At 36.6% G+C, this 18,747-nt stretch overlaps 1 protein-coding gene across 2 annotated transcripts in view; it reads left to right on the forward strand.

Annotated features, from left to right (window-relative positions):
* The window catches only part of Tex15 (testis expressed 15, meiosis and synapsis associated), a 67,937-nt gene extending 49,493 nt beyond the window's left edge, over nt 1–18,444 (forward strand). For both annotated transcript variants that reach the window (XM_021170328.1, XM_021170329.1), the window contains 4 exons: nt 3,428–10,428; nt 11,846–11,895; nt 14,405–15,642; nt 18,357–18,444. In XM_021170328.1, coding sequence (XP_021025987.1) covers nt 3,428–10,428; nt 11,846–11,895; nt 14,405–15,642; nt 18,357–18,394 — 8,327 coding nt within the window. In that variant the 3' untranslated portion in view covers nt 18,395–18,444. The remainder of the gene's footprint in view (nt 1–3,427; nt 10,429–11,845; nt 11,896–14,404; nt 15,643–18,356) is intronic.
* Nucleotides 18,445–18,747: the final 303 nt, after the last annotated feature.

Genomic DNA, 18,747 nt, shown 5'->3' on the forward strand with positions numbered 1-18,747 from the left:
TCTGTGTAGCCCCGGATGTCCTGGAACTCACTTTGTAGACCAGGCTGGCCTCGAACTCAAAAATCGGCCTGCCTCTGCCTCCCGAGTGCGAGGATTAAAGGCATGTGCCACATAAATTCAATTCTTATTTTTCGTTCTGTTTTGGTCACTACAATAGAACTGTGGACAGTTTTGCATAATGATCTCATTTTCAGCAGCTTGGCTGAGTTTGTTACTTAACATTTTAGTATATTCCTTGGACTTTCTATATACAAGGTCATCCATCAGCCTATAAGGATAGTTTTTCTTATATGTTTTGTTATTTGAGAGTTTATCTTTTTGGTTTTTGCTTGGTTGGTTGGTTGGGCTTAGGGTTTAGTTTGTTCTGGGGTTTTTTGGTTAGCTGTTGGATTTTGGTTTTTACTTGTCTAGTATCTCAAACTGAATGTTTGAGAAGTTGTGAGAACAAATATCTTGTTCTTAAATTTGGGGGGGGGGGGGGTATTGCAGCTGGAGGGATGGCTCAGTGATGAAGGTCAGTGACTGTTCTTCCAGAAGTCCTGAGTTCAGTTCACAGCACCTAGATGGTGGCTCACAGCCATCAATAACCATAATCCAGTGGGACCCAGTGCCACCTTCTGATGTGTAAATGCACATACAGACAAAACACCCATATATTTAAATTACATACATCTTTAAAAAATAGCGAGAAATTCCAGTCTTTTATCAATAAGTCTGATGTCAGTTGTGACCTTCTTTTTTTTTTTAAAGATTTATTTATTATATGTAAGTACACTGTAGCTGTCTTCAGACACTCCAGAAGAGGGCGCCAGATCTCGTTGCGGAAGGTTGTGAGCCACCATGTGGTTGCTGGGATTTGAACTCAGCAGTCGGGTGCTCTTACCCACTGAGCCATCTCACCAGCCCAGTTGTGACCTTTTTGTAGATACCTTTTGTCATATTAAAAGCTCCCTTTTGTTCCTAGTTTAATAAGTTAAAAGTTACATTTTGTCAAATGTTTTTTATCTCTTGAATTGGACATCTGAATAATATCATTTGGTCCTGATATATATCTTAGGTGGTCTTGACTCTGCTTGCTACAATTTTATTAACGAATTCTATCCTTGTATTCATAAGAGATAGCAATATGTAGTTTCCTTGAGATGTTTATGTGTCATCTTAATATAAGGGTGGTATGATCTCATAGGCTGAGTTGAGAAGTATTCTATATTTTTAAGTTGGTGCTGATTTGGTATTAATTTTTTCAAATATTTGACTTCACTTGTGAAGTCATCAAGTCTTGAGTTTTTAAGTAGTGTTTTAATACTTTCACTTACCTGTAGGTCAGTATCACAGCTTCTTAGACTATGAGTCATGACCCTATATGGGGTCATGTAATCAAATGTGAGGGTTATGAAAATTTTGGCAACAATAAAAAGTGTATGAACATGAATGACCAAAAAATTCATTCCAAATCAAACCTGTTATGAGTCCAAGGTGTGTCTTGTCTTACCCACACTTCTGTCGGGTGTAACTTCCCTGCCACTTTGAATATATGGTATGTGCCTTGTGTACTATTTACCCCATCACACAGTGCAGTGCCAACACATACTGCCTGAGCCTTTGCCTGAGATTCAGAAGCTCAATTCCAGAAAAAGAGAGTTTTACAATGTTCCTCCTGTCATCCTCAGCATGTATCAAATTAGTGTATCTTTGGATTCTGTTATGCTAGAAAGTGTGATTTTAAAGTTACTGATGACTTTTACATTAATTTAGCTTTTTTGTTTTGTTTTGTTTTTCGAGACAGGGTTTCTCTTCTCTGTGTAGCCCTGGCTGTCCTGGAACTCACTCTGTAGACCAGGCTGGCCTCGAACTCAGAAATCTGCCTGCCTCTGCCTCCCAAGTACTGGGATTAAAGGTGTGTGCCACCACTGCCCAGCTTAATTTAGCTTTTAATTAAGACAATTTCCAAAATTTTCAGAAATAGTTGTTAATATTGTCCCATTTTATACTATATATTTAGGAAAGAAAAAACTTTCTTATGATTGATGATTAGAAAATTAAAGTATCAGTTAACTCTTAAAGATATTGAAAGTGCTCTTAGTGTACCAAACATTCAGCCAACATTTAATTTTCTTGTAAAAATAAGCATATTCTTACTTATATATAAATTTCCTTTTATATAAATTTAATATATGGTAAAATTATATTTGTCAAAGAATTGTTTTGTTTTGTTTTTTTCTTCGAGACAGGGTTTCTCTGTATAGCCCTGGCTGTCCTGGAACTCATTCTGTAGACCAGGCTGGCCTCGAACTCAGAAATCTACCTGCCTCTGCCTCCCAAGTGCTGGGATTAAAGGCGTGTGCCATCACCGCCCAGCTCAAAGAACTGTTTAAAAGTAATTTTGTCTGGAGTCAAAAATTTTTCTGGCAAAAAGATCACTATTAGCTTTTGGCTAGCCAGTCTGTTCTTACCAGTTTATCTGACATTCTTCTATATGAGGATGGCTGGCAGTTGGATAGGAAGAGGGATGAGGAAGGGACATGTGGGGGTGAGAATAATTAAACTTCATTATTTAAAGTATGAAACTTTCAAATGAAAAAAAAATGGAAAAAAACACAAATGATCACAAATGTATAAAGCTTTCTCTGTACTTTTTGTTTATATAGGAACTTGTTCGTTTCATTTTTCCTACATAATATATTAACATACAGTTGTTTCTAATATGGTATTCCTCTAGAGTCTTGTTTTTTGAGACAAGTCTTGGTTTTTGTGTAGCCATGGCTGTCTTGGAGCTCACTCTATAGACCAGGCTGGCCTCAAACAAATTGACCTCACAGAATCCACCTGCCTCTGTCACCCAAGTTCTAGGATTAAAGGTGTGCACCACCATTGCCCAGCTCTATAGAATCTTTTTTACTTCAGTAAGATCAGCAGTAAATAATTTCTAAGTCAACTGATTTGGGCCTTTTTCTAAAGTATTTTGTTTTGATAAACCATGTTGCTTTGTAACCTTAGTTGGTCTGGTGCTTGGTATATATAACCCAGGCTAGCCATTCCACTTCCTCAGCCTCTAAAGTGATGAGATTGCAAACATGTGCCACCACACCCAATTTTACTTTCAAAACTTATCCCAAGCGTGTGGCTAAAATGTTCAGTCTTTATTACTTCCAAGGGTGCTTACTATGCTGTGGCTATAGAGAAAGGGTTTATAGGATTCTTTCTCCCTACTTTAATTTTTTTAATGTATTTTATTTACATGTATGTACATGTGTTGTCATGCAGTCAAGTTGCTAGACTAGGTTCATATTTTCCATTTCAATATTTTGTTACTTAGTCTCTTAATCTCTTTTCTTTTCTGCAAGAAGAGATGGTCATCATTGGGTTATTTAACTGAACTGTCAGCTATACTCACCCATGACATACTTTTTTATTTATGTTTCCACAGAAAGAGCATGTTCTCTGAATAACTGTACAATTGCTAAAAGAATTGGAAAAGGAAAAGATGCTACAGTCATCTTTGAGCACTTCAGGAAACCTGTCGATCCATTTGTTCAGGAAAATTGTCCATGTAAAGCACTAAATTCAGAGATGGGTCCTTTCAGCTCAGATACTTCTAGTTCTTATGGAAATGTGCAAAATGGAAACAATTCTGTGCTTGAAGCATACAACAGACAGACAGAAAATTCATCAAATCTTAGAGATGCTTCTCAAGTATACACACACAATTCAGGTTTTTCTTTCATACCCACTGATAACACAGCAAGTGGTAATGGTGACCTGTTCAGTGTGACATATCTTAGAAGTATTTTAAGTAGTATTTCTGCTGCTTTTCCCTCTCACAACAATACTGGCTCAAGTACAGTTATTACTTCAAAACTCATTAAGGACCCAAGACTGATGAAGAGAGAACAGAGCATGAGAAACAAAAGTAGCACTGCAGGTTTGAGTGATGTTTTGCCATTTGATAAGAATTTGAGTTGTGGTGATTCACAAATAAAGCTGACATGTATGCCAACTAGTTCCATCTCTTCATCGGAAGTTCCTGCTGATCATACCATTACTAGTTGTTTGAATGCCTCTTGCTTCAAATTCTCTTCTGAAAGTTCACACTATCAGGCTCATAATAGCAGCTCAAAGGGCCATGACTGTATAGCATCCAGTAGCATTGCTGTTACAGAACAATTTAAAGAACAACACAGTTCTTCCTTCCCCAGTTCTTTATCAAATGCACTTTCAGATGTCAGGAAACAAAAACTCAGTGAAGAACAGGTCCAGAGAGCTCAAATGAGAAGCAATGGCCCAGTTTTAACAGCTCTGAGCAGCGAGCCACGGAACTCCAATGAATCAGAAAATACTTGTAGCAACGACTCTCAGGGTCATTTCTCTCAAGAGTCACCATCTTCTGATATAAACAGTATATATAAGGTTGGTCACCAGATGTCTACAATCTTCCCAGCCCAGAAGAAAGGAAATCTATGTGAATACATCCAAGATACGGGAATGATGAGAACCTCCATCAGCACAGAAGACAGCACTAAAGATGGAGTAAACCATACTTGGTGCAAAGAAACTGTTCTTACTAATGAAACTGTTAAAAGCCCAATTGATAATTCCAATACATTGTACCAGGAACACAAAGAAGGAGGAAATCTTAATTCTTTAAGTGGTAATTGTGAAAAAATCGGAGTTACTCATAAGTTACAAATGCCCAAGTTTCCCATATCTTCCACAGGGGATAAAAATGAACTATATCATGCAGCATTGGAATTAGAGTGTTCTCTTACTCCAACTATAGAGTGTCTTTCACAAAAGTACCCTCAACACTCTTTGGAGCATGAAGACAATACAAATTTTGCCATGACTCAAGGGCTAATAGAATTAAAAACAGTACAAAATAATCAGAACTTTGGTAACATTTTGTCTGATGCCTTCCAGGAAGCAAAAGATGTTCCCCTGGCCAGTGAAAAGCTCACTGATAGAGTTATTTCATCTGCTGCCATTGACATCTCTCTTGACAGTTCAGTTTGCAACATAATTGGAGAATATACATGTGTCCAGAGGGAAAATGAAAATGGGGAAGTATCACCATATAACTGTCACAAAGTAGAAGCTGCTCATGTTAAAGATGGTGTGCAGAATCATAGCCTGTCTTATGATGCAGAATTGAGCTGTGATCTGAACTTGAAAATTAATTTGCAAGAACAAAGAGATGATGAAAATCCAAATGAGGCTAAAGAACACAATACAGATAACATAAATGGAAGTGAGAAACAAGATTGTCTTGCAAATGACCATTTCACCAATATAGTTGAAATGAGGGAAATTAAGAGTAACACCGAAGTAGAAATTCTGAATTCTGAAGAATGTTTCACATTTAACTCATTTCGGGGGAAAAACGGTAAACCAGCAGAAACAGCATCATCAGAGACTGAAGCTGTAGAACAAAGGCATGCACCAAATGATCAAAGAGGCCTAGAGCACTTGGTGTCCACATTTCCAGAAATTGAAGGCTCTTCAGTGTGTGTAGCCTCAAATGCTACAAAACAAATAGTTGGCACTACTGTCCTTACAGTAAGCACAAGTCTTGGGGATCATCAAAAAGACGAGTTAAAAGAAATTTGTTCCTCTGAGAGTTCAGATTTGGGTTTAATAAAACACAGCATTTCTGAATGTGAAATTGATACTGATAAAGATAAATTACAAGACTTTCATCAGTTGGTAAATGAGAATTCAGCTCTTAAAACTGGATTGGGAAGTGAAATTGAGGTAGATCTTGAAGAACATAATGCTTCTGAATTTCAACAAAATATGCATAGCCAGGGAAACGACCTTTGTGAAGAATTTGAGTTATATGAGTCTCTAAAGTCTCGGATTGATTGGGAAGGCCTATTTGGAAGCAGTTATGAGGAAATAGAAACCTCAAGTTTTGCAAGAAGGGAGGGTACTGATCAGCATAGTTCTACAGAATGTAACTGTGTTTCTTTCTGTTCACAAGACAAAAGAGAGTTCTACAACCCAATTTTTCTTCCAGATCTACAAGTTACAATTACAAACTTACTTAGTCTACGAATCAGTCCCACTGATGAATCTTTAGAGTTGAAAGATAATTTTTACAAACAGGTAACTGAATCTACAGAACCAGAAACAAATAAGGAAGGGAATGCTTCTGGATTTGGCATGTGCTCCCAACCTTCTGGAGAAAATTCAAGTTTTTCATGTGCAAATAAGTTTGGTAATTCAGTGCAAGAATCAGGAGATGTGAGCAAGTCTGAAAGTTCCCATTCTTCCAACTCAAGTCATAATACACATGTGGATCAAGGATCTGGAAAACCAAACAATGACTCTTTGTCTACTGAACCATCTAATGTCACAGTAATGAATGATAAGAGTAAATGTCCCACAAAATCAAAACCTGTCTTTAATGATACTAGAAATAAAAAGGACATGCAATCAAGAAGTAGCAAAAGAACCCTGCATGCATCTTCTTCCAGGGGTCAGAACATAGCCGATAAAGACTTAAGGGAGCATGAAACTCACGAGAAGAAGAGAAGGCCAACAAGCCATGGTTCATCTGACCGTTTCTCTTCCTTATCCCAAGGACGAATTAAAACATTTTCGCAGTCAGAGAAGCACATTAGGAATGTACTGAATATTCTAAATAATGAAGCATCTTTATGTAAAAGCAAACATCTGTCCAGGAAATTGAACAAAGCTGTTCTTCACTTAAAAAAAGCCCATAGAAGAGTTCATACATCTTTGCAGCTTATATCTAAAGTGGGACAAAAGAGGAAGGGCCCATTACCAAAAGCATATGCAGTAATACATAATAATTTCTGGGAAAGTTGTGATCATCAAGGTGATAGTTTGATGTCTGAAAGAAGATATTCTAAGCATTTTTTGTCCAAAAGAAAATATGACAGACAGGGAGATAAAAGATTTTTAAGATTTGACATTGAGGAGTCATTGACCCCGGTATCAAAGCACAGATTATATAGAACAAACAGAGAGAGGATTGCAGAGTGCCTTTCTAGTGAAGTCATGTCTGGGCATGTTTCCAGTAGTCTTACCACTTTCCACGTGAGAGAATTTTGTGATGAGCAGTTTCCAGAACCACAGTTACCTCTAGCTTACACATCTCAAAGTATAAGTCAGTTAGAATACACTAATAGCATTGTGGGAAATGAAAGCTCTTCTGAACTTGAACATTTTTCTGAAACAAGTGGGAATATGCTTGACCCAAAAGAAACACTAACTGAAAAAGAATATCAGACACATACACAGTTATGTAATAGTGACTCTGCAAAACTTAAAAACCATACAACACATAGTATTAGGGATATAGCAAAAGAATATAATTCTGAGGATAAAACAGTTCTCTGTGAAAGCAATCCAGTGTATTTAAGTTTCATAAAAGAAAATACAAGTCACAATCCAGATAAAAGTTATGATTCAACTTGTAAAGCTAACACTGACATACATGTTTCAGTTTTAGGCTCAAAAAATAAGCCCATTTTAAGTGTTGATATTTATGAAGAAGATAATTGTGTATCTGATGGTGTTAAAAATGGAGAAGCAATTTTTCCTATAGAAAAGTGTACAGTTCCTATGGAGACCACATCAAGCATTCCTACGGAAGATATAGCAAGCAAAAGTTACACTATTCCTCCAGTCTCATCAATTCTAGTGACAGCTGGAGAGGAAGAATCTTCTGTAGGGGAAAATGGACTCTTCGATGTAAATGAGAATGAGATGAATATTACTATGCATTCTAAATTAGATCTAACATCAGTAACTGAAGAAAGTAAAATTTGTAAGAAAAATATGAAGAACCTATCTTGCAATGATAGTTCTATGCTTTTAAAGGAGAATGTAACGGGTCCTTCAAAAAGATATATGGCAAAATACATTGAGGAAGAAAAAATTAGGAAAATTGAGCAAGCAGTTTATAAAAAAATTATTACTGAAGGATCACCTATTAGTTTTAAGTACAAAAGTCAAAATAAGATCCTAAAAGAAGAATCATTTCATGTTAACAAGAAAATAATTACAAACAACTTAACTGATTCTCACCTAAGCACTAAAAATTCTACTGTAGACACAATTGCTTTGAAAGACATTCCTAATCAGCTTAAAGAAAAAAAGGAAGCAGGGCAAATTAAAGTTAATAACAACTCTCACTCTGACTGTCTCTCCAGGCCAGCCATTGTAGAAACTAATCATAGGCCTGTTTTACATGGGAACCCTAAAGTTGCTACTCTTCAGAAGGAACTAAAAGAACATCACTCACCTAATTACACATCTCATGTAACAGAACTGTCTCAAATTTTACAGAGAGCAGATGAAGCAGCATCTCTTCAGATTTTAGAAGAGGAGACTAAACTTTGTCAAAATATTCTCCCTTTATTTGTTCAAGCTTTTGAAAGACAGCAAGAATGTTCAATTGACCAAATCCTGATTTCAAGAAAGCTATTGGTAGAACAAAACTTGTGGAATAATTGTAGACTTAAATTGAAACCATGTGCTGTTGATACTTGGGTAGAACTTCAGATGGCAATGGAAACTATTCAATTTATTGAAAACAAAAAAAGATTCTTAGAAGGTAAACCAACATTCCGAAGCTTGCTTTGGTATGATGAGAGCTTGTACAGTGAACTGCTTCGCAGGCCACGTGGATATCAACTGCAGTCCAATTTCTACCCTGGTTTTCAAGGACGACTAAAATACAATGCATTCTGTGAGTTACAGAATTATCATAATCAGTTAGTTGAATTCTTAACAGAAACAAAAAAAGAAAAGAATTCATATTACGCATTATTAAAATACAAACGGCAAATTAATGAATGTGAAGCCATAATGAAGCACTATTCTGATTGCTTTGACTTTTGTCTTTCTGTTCCATTTGCCTGTGGAGTTAACTTTGGAGATAGTTTAGGAGACCTGGAAGCCTTAAGAAAAAGCACTCTGAAGTTGATCAGTGTACCTGGGGGCTCTCCTAAAGTCCATTCCTATCCAGGAAAGAAAGATCATTTGTGGATCATTATAGAAATAGTCTCCTCAAAGGTTAGTTTTATCAAGAGCAATGAAGAAATAAGTATCAAGGTCTGTCTTTATGGTCTGGAGCATATATATTTCGATGCTGCAAAAAGTCTTGTATGGAAAGAAAAAAGCTGCTCTTTACCCAAAAAACATTCAGGAAAGAATAGAGAAATGGAGGAAATAAATGAGAGTGCTTTTTCTAAGTTGAAGAAGATCTATGATGTCTTATCCAAAGGTTTAAACAATGAACCCACTAGTATTGGGCTTCAAGAAGATGCTATTATTGCTTCCAAACAATCCACTCTGGGTAGCATATTAAACTGTAGGCTGAACAAAGCTTGGCTTTCATATCCAGATATTTCTTGTGTTGGTGAGATACTGGATCAAGCTAAATCTGCAGACCTAGAGGAGTTACAGGGCCTCACTCTCAGATGTACAGATCACTTAGAAATTTTAAAAAAATACTTTCAGATGCTGCAAGAAGATAACATAGATAATATTTTTATCATGGAAGAAAATGTTTTAGATATGCTAAGCAACCACAACCTGGGAGCAGTCATTTTAAAGCCTGAAGCTATTGAGATTTATATTGAAATTGTCATGATCTCAGAAACAATTCACTACCTTAAAAATTTAATAGCAAAGAAACTGCACAACCAGAGATTTCGAGGTATGCTCTGGTTCGATTGGTCTCTTCTTCCTGAGCTAATTGGCTGCCAAGAAGAAGTGGTTTCCCTTTCTGTTGGTGACACCCAAACACATTGCCTTTGGAAACTGGTAGAGACTGCAATTTCTGTCCTTAAGAAAGAGCTGGCTGTTATCTATGAATATGGTGAAGCTTCTAACTGTTCCTATGCTCTACATTTATTCTACAGAGAACTTAAGGAACTTACAGGAGTTAAAAGACTTCTGAATAACTCTAAGTATTCAGTTTCCACGTATATTGACTTGGTACCACATACTGCATCTGTAAATTTTGGAAACACTGTGGCAGAATTAGAACATAACTACAAGCAGTTTTTTCTTTTACTCAAAAATGTAATGTCTGTCCCTCAGAAAGATTTTGGAAAAATGGTTCATATTATAAAAGTTATGAAGACAATTGAACATATGAAGGTGCTAAGTGCTAAAGATACTAAATTGTCCACTAATCTTCTCTTTCTCCAAATGCTGCGCAACAAAAGGAATGCTTTGCAACAAAACAGACAAGAAAAGATGGAGACACCCGTTACAGAACCTGGGGAGGACAGCAGTCAACCTGGGGTTTCTGAGCAGACACCTCCAGGTGCAGAGTGCACAGTAAAAAACATTTCAGACTCCTCTAAAAAGCGACCTGTGACTGCAGACACATGTGAAGTCTCTCAGGGAAAAGGAAATACAGACACTGTTCCCAGTTCTAAAAAACAAAAGGTACAAATGTTTTTAAATCAGTCTTGCAAATATTCATGAAAACAAGCTTTCTCCAACCAGAAAAGTAGTTTACAGAATAGAAAAGTTGATGTTTTCAATTCAGCCTGCTAACTATTAGTATTAGATTAAATGACTCATTATTTATAGACTTGTGTGATTAAGGTACCTTACAAGTACATAATTTTCAGCTTTTTAATTTAGGAAGTATTTCATGAAGGAATAAATTTTAATGGTTAATAAGAGGGGCAGGTTCATTATTGTGGATGTGAGTTATACCAGTGATTGACCAATTTTATTTCTCAGATGGTTTCTTTGGCCAATATACTGAACATTAAAAACTGGCTAAATCCTTTTTATAGGATTTATAAATTATACGGCAAATAAATAAACTCCTAATTTATTTTTATAGTGTTAAGATTTGAACCCACACTGTGTGTATTGTGCATGCCAGGCAAGTGGTCTATCCCTAGAACTGTGCTTCAGCTAATTTTAGTTGGTGCCAAGGAAAATGAGACAAAACTTAAAGGAGGTTGTTTCAGGCCTGAGAGCTTAACACAGACCAGGTCCAGAGGTTGGGAGATGTTCAGGTCTTAAATATAGGCCTACATAAGGAATCTAAACTTTATCTTTTCCTTACATGCTAAAGCATAATGTCATGTGAAATATGTTGGTTATAGGGATTTTATTTATTTTGGTGATTTAAATGGAAATGGAATTCTTAGTATAGTTAGAAGTAGTAAATCAGCCAAGACTAGAAAATGGTGCTGTTTTTCCATAGAAGAGTAGAAAATGCAGGCTGGTTTATAGTGCTAATCCAAAATACTTATGAGTACAAATGTTTCAGATTTTGGCAATTTCCAGATTTCGTTATATATATATAAGTAAATATATATATAAGTAAATATATATATATACATATATATACACATGTATATAAATATATAAGTATATATACACATATGTGTATGTATATATGTGTGTGTGTGTGTGTGTGTGTATTTTTTTTCAGATATTTTGGGAATGGGACCAAAGTCTAGACATGAAATTCATTTATGTTTCATTCACAATGCCCAAAAGTCATTTTCTAGTAATTTTAATTTCTACATGGAGCAAAAGGTTCCTGATATAAACATTTCCACAGCTCTGTGTCATAGCTCAGAGCACTGTAATTTGAAGGCTTTGAATTTGGGGCTTGGAGATAATGCTTAGAGAATTTAAAGTATATGGGCAAGAAGAATGTTACATATGTTTATAAAGTGGTTGCTGTAAACCTGTGAGATACTGTAAGTCTAGCACTGTGTTTGGAATGGGTGAATGTTTTGAATGTTATAATGTAGCTTGTCATCACTAATGGAAAACTTCAGTTTTTACTTTTCTATTATTATATTTTAATTTATTATATTTTTCTCTTATTTAGGTTACCATGAAAGATGTTGGAAACAGACAGACAGTATCCAAACATCCAAGGTAGGAGTTGCCACCAATCCTCTTAATATAAAAACTAAATAAATATGGGTAATTAATAAAGGAATTTGTCAACTATTGAATCATACACATAGCTTAGAGGACAGGTGTAACAGATGAGGAAGCTTGTTAAATAAGGCCTAATGATCTTGAATTTCACTCTTAAGTATTGAGGGAAAATGCTATAAGATTATTAAGTTATCTGGAGCTTACAAAGGGATAATTGCTAAATCAAAAAAGAAAAATTTATATTAATAAACATTGCTTAACAAACTTGCATAGAAATGCATAAAATAGGACACATGATTAATTTTTAAGTTGTAGATCAACTAAAGTTCAAAGTTGCCTAAAGAGAAATTGTATTCTTTTTTTTTAAGATTTATTTATTATGTATATGTAAGTACACTGTAGCTGCCTTCAGACACGCTCATTATGGATGGTTGTGAGCCACCATGTGGTTGCTGGGATTTGAACTGAGGACCTTCAGAAGAGCAGTCAGTGCTCTTAACTGCTGAGCCATCTCTCCAGCCCCAGAAATTGTATTCTTATATCGAAGGGGTATTATTAGTAGAAATGGTGTGTATTTCACAGGCATCATACTAATGTTCTATTTCATAGAAGGATGTTTTAACAGTGTAAAGTAGAAGACTATGGTCTCAAAGAATATGGTTTCAAAGACTGTTTCTCTTAAAGAAAGTTAGTTAAGTAACTTAACTGAGTAAGTTAACTATAGAAAATTCACTACATTGCTTCCTTTTTGGTTTTTCGAGACAGGGTTTCTCTGTGTAGCCCTGGCTGTCCTGAAACTCACTCTGTAGACTAGGCCTGCCTCGAACTCAGAAATCCACCTGCCTCTGCCTCCCAAGTGCTGGGATTAAAGGTGTGCACCACCACCACCCGGCCATTGCTTACATTTTTATCATTTTGTGCTAAATCATTCACCTCTGTAAAATTTTGGATTTCTGACTATCCAATTTTTTTCCATTTTATGAAGGATAGTAAATAACAAAATATAAAAAGGAGGAACAGCTGCATTTATTTCTTGATTTTCCTTTTTTAAAATAATACATTTCTAGAATTCTTTTCATAGCTTATATAACTCTGAATTATTATAAAGAGGCATATAAAATTACAAAGTACTAACCCACTAACAAGTAGCTACTCATGAGTAGCTATCTTTCCCTGTTCCCATCCCTTTTAATGTAACTATTAGTTGTGGGTAACATACACCAGCATAATTATCTTAGGTTTGATAACTTAAGTATTTGTTGCTTAAAGAATTAAACTGTCTGCTACAAGATTGATACAGTGGGCTAACTTGAAAGAAATGAATATCTTCTGAAGGTACAGAGGTCATCTAGGCAGCTGTGAGTCTTCACAGGAAATTATCACTGGAAATAAGAAAGACAAATTAACTGTTCTGGAAACCCAGTTTATATAGCACTAGATGGCAACATGGGTTGTAATTAAAATGCCTTTTTAGGCCGGGCGTGGTAGGGCACGCCTTTAACCCCAGCACTCGGGAGGCAGAGGCAGGTGGATTTCTGAGTTCGAGGCCAGCCTAGTCTACAGAGTGAGTTCCAGGACAGCCAGGGCTACACAGAGAAACCCTGTCTCGGAAGAAAAAAAAAAGCCTTTTTAGGTTATATTGGTTAAAACATGGGCCTTTCAAGCTGGGCATGGTGGTGGGCACCTTTAATCCTGGCACTTGGGAGGAAGAGGCAGGCAGAACTCTTTCAGCCTGGTCTGCAAAGAGAGTTCCAGGACATCCAGGGTTCTTACACAGAGAAACCCTGCCTTAGAAAACCAAAACAAAATAAAATTAAAAACCATGGGCCTTTTGATTTTTCTTAGAAGGGTATAGACTCTAGGCTAAAGATGAATTCCTCTCAACTCAGGAGAACCAGTACTATTCTTTCTCAACACATGCTGGGTTTTGATACTGCCATAATTGCCCAGTTTTAAGACTTTAAACTTAGTAAGAATGTCATGGATATTAAATTGCAAGAATTTTCTTAGCCTGTTTTTTTTTTTCTCAGAAGATGTACAAACAAAAGAACATTTCTTTTATAAAGAAAAGGAGATGTATTCGGTGGTTAAGGACCCATAACTAATAGTTACACTAAAAGGGATGGGGACAGGGAAAGATAACTACTCATGAGTAATGCGCTTGTTAGTGGGTTCGAAGTATATGAACTAGAGATTATACTGAACTTTTGAATAAAAGCCTCTAAAATTAGAGGCTTTTATTAGAAGATTTTTCAAATAACTCAGCCTTCTAACAGTATCAGAAATGTTTAAAAATGTGGAATCTATCATCTTCATCAAGAACCATATCTACATTCAAACCAAGGGAGTAAAACTGAAAAATGTTTTACTTGTATACTTCTGGTAAAATGAGAAAATGTCAGTCTTATTAATTCTTACACTAAATAAAAATTTCAAATGTTTATCCATTAAAATGTTGTGACTGTATCTTTAAAGTTGTTTGTATTTACATTACACTCCATAGCACTACAGGATCTCCTCCCAATGATGAAAACAAAATAGGATCAAATTCCTCTGACAGTCTGAAAAGCATCTCTACATCTCCAGAAGTGGTCAAAAGACAGAGCTCAATACTTGGTTCAGTGTCGCCTGCTGAAAGTGTACAAGACACTTGCACACCAAAGTCAGAAAGCAAAGTAGAGCCAACAGACAGCTCACCTGATGCTTTAGCATCTCTCACTGAACAGCAGGAAAACTCAAATGTCATAGAGAAAAGAAATGGGAATTCTAGTGCAGCTGAAACAAATGATAAGAAAGACTGTCCTTTAGTAACTTGTGACCAAAAGGATATAGATGCCTCTTACTCACCTGACCACACACCTGCACAGGAGTCCCATAAAACCCCTGTGGATCACACACAGATGTCTCCTTCAAACCTAACAGCAGGAAATTATGACCCTCTTGTACCTGATACATCTCTGCTCTCAGTGTCTGCTTCCCAGTCTGAGAAGGACATTTATTTGAGTGGCACAGACTTTCACCATGAAAATAACAAAATACTAAATTTGTCTACTGAAGATTATACAGGCACCAGCTCTCCAGAACCTGTGTGTATCCAGGACAAAATTTCTGTCCTGCAAGTAGATAAAACACAGCCTATAAAAAGTGAATCACCAAAAAACTGTATGACTGATGCACCAAATCCCAATACTGCACCATTTGGCTCATATGGGAACTCAGCCCTTAATATGAATGGAACAGTACAGCACACTCACTCTGAACAGAATTCAAAAGTCCTGACTCAGAAAGTTGGCACATCCAGGAATATACCTCCACAGTCTGCATGTTCTCCAGTATATAATTCTTCTGAGCGTTCATTTGGAACTTCATATCCATACTACTCTTGGTGTTTCTATCAGTACAGCAGCAGCAATGGCACTGCTGTTACTCACACATACCAAGGGATGACAGCATATGAGATACAGCAACCTCCTCCTCCTCCAATGTTGACTACAGTTGCAAGTACTGTTCAGAGCACACATTTCAATCGTTCATACTCTGAACATTTTAGTTACTTTGCTGGACAGCCACAAGCAAATTCCTTTAACCCAGGAAATGGGTATTTTCCATCTCGCACGCCTGTTTCTTACAATTACCAACAACCAGTTTATTCACAGTTTGCTTCTCATCAACCAGTCCCACAGGCTACATATCCTTATCCGCCTAACCCAGGTGTGCCTCCTCAAGTTCCTTGGACTTATGGTGAGTTGCAGGTCTCAATGACTGATTCATTTTTATTTTGGGCTTTATATTTATGTAAAGGTTTGCAAATAGTGAGACATAGAGCTGTTTTCTTTGTAGACTTGTAGAATTTGCTCCTATGCTGAGCAAAGTGGAATTTTGTTTTAAGTTGTAAATCCAGTGTCAGAAAACAAAAGAAAATTGATGATGTTGCTAATATATCCTTCCATAGCTATCTTTACGGAGGAGCGAAATCAATTACAGTGAAGTTCATTCAGTGATGAAACCATTAAAACCTTCTCATACAAGTGTTTAATGACAGGACAGTCTTTTCAAACTAACCTCACACATGTGAAAAAAATAAAAGAGCAAAAAAATTAAACCACACCAACATTTCTAGTAGCAATCGCAGGGTATGTAGAAAGAAGTTTTTTTTTGTGTGTAATCTGGAATTCTTACTATGAAGCTTCATTTTGATAAATGGAGAAAAAATAAAGTGCAAAGATGGGAAAAGGAAAACCATCAATTATTTAAATCAACCTTTTCCTTCTCTCAGTTCTAATATTTCATATAAGTGAATATCATTATCTGAAAGTTTGTAGATTAAAAACTTGATAATTTGCCTCTTGAACTTAAATGGTTTATTCTTTTTCAAGCACCTAGTTGTACAATACCACATTAAGTCAGGCAGTGGTGGCACAAGCCTTTAATCCCAGCACTAGGCAGGCCAGCCTGGTCTAAGGAGTAAGTTCCGGGATACTCAAAGCTGTGCAGACAAACCCTGTCACCAAAGAAAACAAAACAAAAATCACATTAAAGACAAGTTGGGAGGAGGGTTTCCTTTGGCTCACAGTTTATAGAGCACAGCCCATTAACTGTGAAAGGGAGATGTTAAAGCAGGAGCCAGGGCAGGCTGCTCACTGTCCATAGGCAGGAGGCAAAGAGAGGTGCTGCTGCCCCAGAATGCAAGTGGGTTACTTGAGCCTCAGCAAAAAGTTAATTACTCTGCTGAAACTAGTTACACAACGACACCCAAATATTCTCTTAGCAGTGACAGACTATCCTCCAAACTAAAAAGTCATCATTCCTATCTTAGAGAAATGCAAGCAAATTTCTTTTAATCATTTGTTTTCAACCCCTTTCTAATTCTAAAAATGAATAAGTATAAAAGCTTATATGAGGTATTATTTGTCTCAGTTGGAATGGAAATATGTTGAATAATTCATTCTCCCCCCACTTACTGGTAGGGAACCCAGCACCTTTAATATCCTTGACAAGTGTTGTTTCCCTGAGCTACGTGCCAACCCAATTTAATTCTCTTTATAATTTAGAAACCTTAACCAGGAGTGATGATGATTCAGGCCTGTAGTCTGAGCACTTGGGAGGTGGTGGCAGAAGAATCTGAATTTCTGGGTCAGTCTTGACTATATAGTGAATTTGAAGCCTACCTTGGCCACATGAGAAACTCTTGAGAAAGAGGTGGTGAGGGAGAAAAAATCAGCACTGCTACATTAGACTTAATTCTGACTGATTCATTCTAAATTATAGGAATATTAGAACCCAGGTGGGTTACAGACCACCACACACATACAAGGCCATATTGGAATCCTTATAGCTGGCAATCAATAGCAGGCTTTTCACCAAAGACCTCTTGGCACCAGATCTCAGGAAGGAGTATAGCATTTCTACAGTAAAACCACAGTGACATCATTGTCAGGTATAGGTCAGGAGAACCTTCTAGCATTTGTTTCAGCAAAACACATCAGTTGTTTATCTGGGCCATGGCCCAGGTCCTGGAAAGCCCCAAATATGTTGCCAAGGCAGATGTAATTCTTCAGGGAAAGTTGGAAAGTGGCTGAGCAGAATAAGATGAGGACAGGGGGGTGTTCGCGACCTCAGACACCAGAATAACATTGCAGTTCCCTATTGGAGCTCCCACCACTGCTCAGTGAGGCAGTTGCTGTTGTGCTGGACAGTGCCCTTGGTCCAGCAGTGATTCTGTTTATATTCTTCTCTAACAGATAGTGCTATATGAGGTGGTAGTGTAATCCAGGTACCTTTTCTTCTCTCCCTGCCCGGACAGGATACAATAGTTTGCCTGAGAAGACTAAGCCTAGAGGGGAGAAGAGGGTTGGAAGTGCTGCTCTGCTTTTCTCTTCAGGTCAACACCAAACATAGTAGATATGGCAGATTCACAATATTAAATAAATGTCAAACCATTTGTGCTAGTAAAAAAAGGTTACCTTCAGGATCAAGCCCAGCTGTGAATAAGAAATCTCATTTATTGGTCCAGTGAAAAAGAAAAGAAAGAATTAAATATTAAAGTAATCAGAAATCATGCTTAAAAAGTAGGAGACAATTGCAGTATACAAGCTCATCTTACAGTTTTCAGAATAACAATGCACAGAAGTCACCTATCACAGTGAGTGCATACTAAAAAGATTCAAACATCTCCTTAGCACCTTTATTGCTTACAATGCTTGTGTTTTACAGCAAGAAAAATGAAAACTACAGGAAAATACTTGAAACTTGTGTGCCAAACATAGTGTGTCCCTTATGTTTAATTCTCAGGAATACCAAGATACAGATGAGGAAAATACCACCCAGAGAATCTTAAGTAGCCTCCTCGGGATCCTTTCCTGAATGGGCTTTGGCTTTAACTTGATCTAAGAATCTTCTTACTATACTACTGCTTAGTATTAATAAACCTCAAATCTTTGTTTTGTTTTTTCCAGCTCCATGGCAACAGAATCCGTTTCTACGAAGACCTTAAAAATAAATCTCTTCATACTGAAATAAATGCAACTTAAGTTTTCTCAAGTATTTTTTGCCTACATGTTTTTTTATGCCTGCATATTTTCTTACTTTAGTATTTGATAATTTTAAATGTATGTAAATGTAGTATATGAGATAATTCTTATAAAATGTAATTATAATAGTGTATCACATAAGACACTACAAAATTCATTTTTTTTGATTTTTAATATTTTTATTACATATTTTCCTCAATTACATTTCCAATGCTATCCGAAAAGTCCCCCATAGCGCCCCCCACTTCCCTACCCACCCATTCCCATTCTTTTGGCCCTGGCATTCCCCTATATTGGGGCATATAAAGTTTGCAAG

The sequence above is a fragment of the Mus caroli genome, chromosome 8 (genome assembly GCF_900094665.2).
Source record: "Mus caroli chromosome 8, CAROLI_EIJ_v1.1, whole genome shotgun sequence".
NCBI lineage: Eukaryota > Metazoa > Chordata > Mammalia > Rodentia > Muridae > Mus > Mus caroli.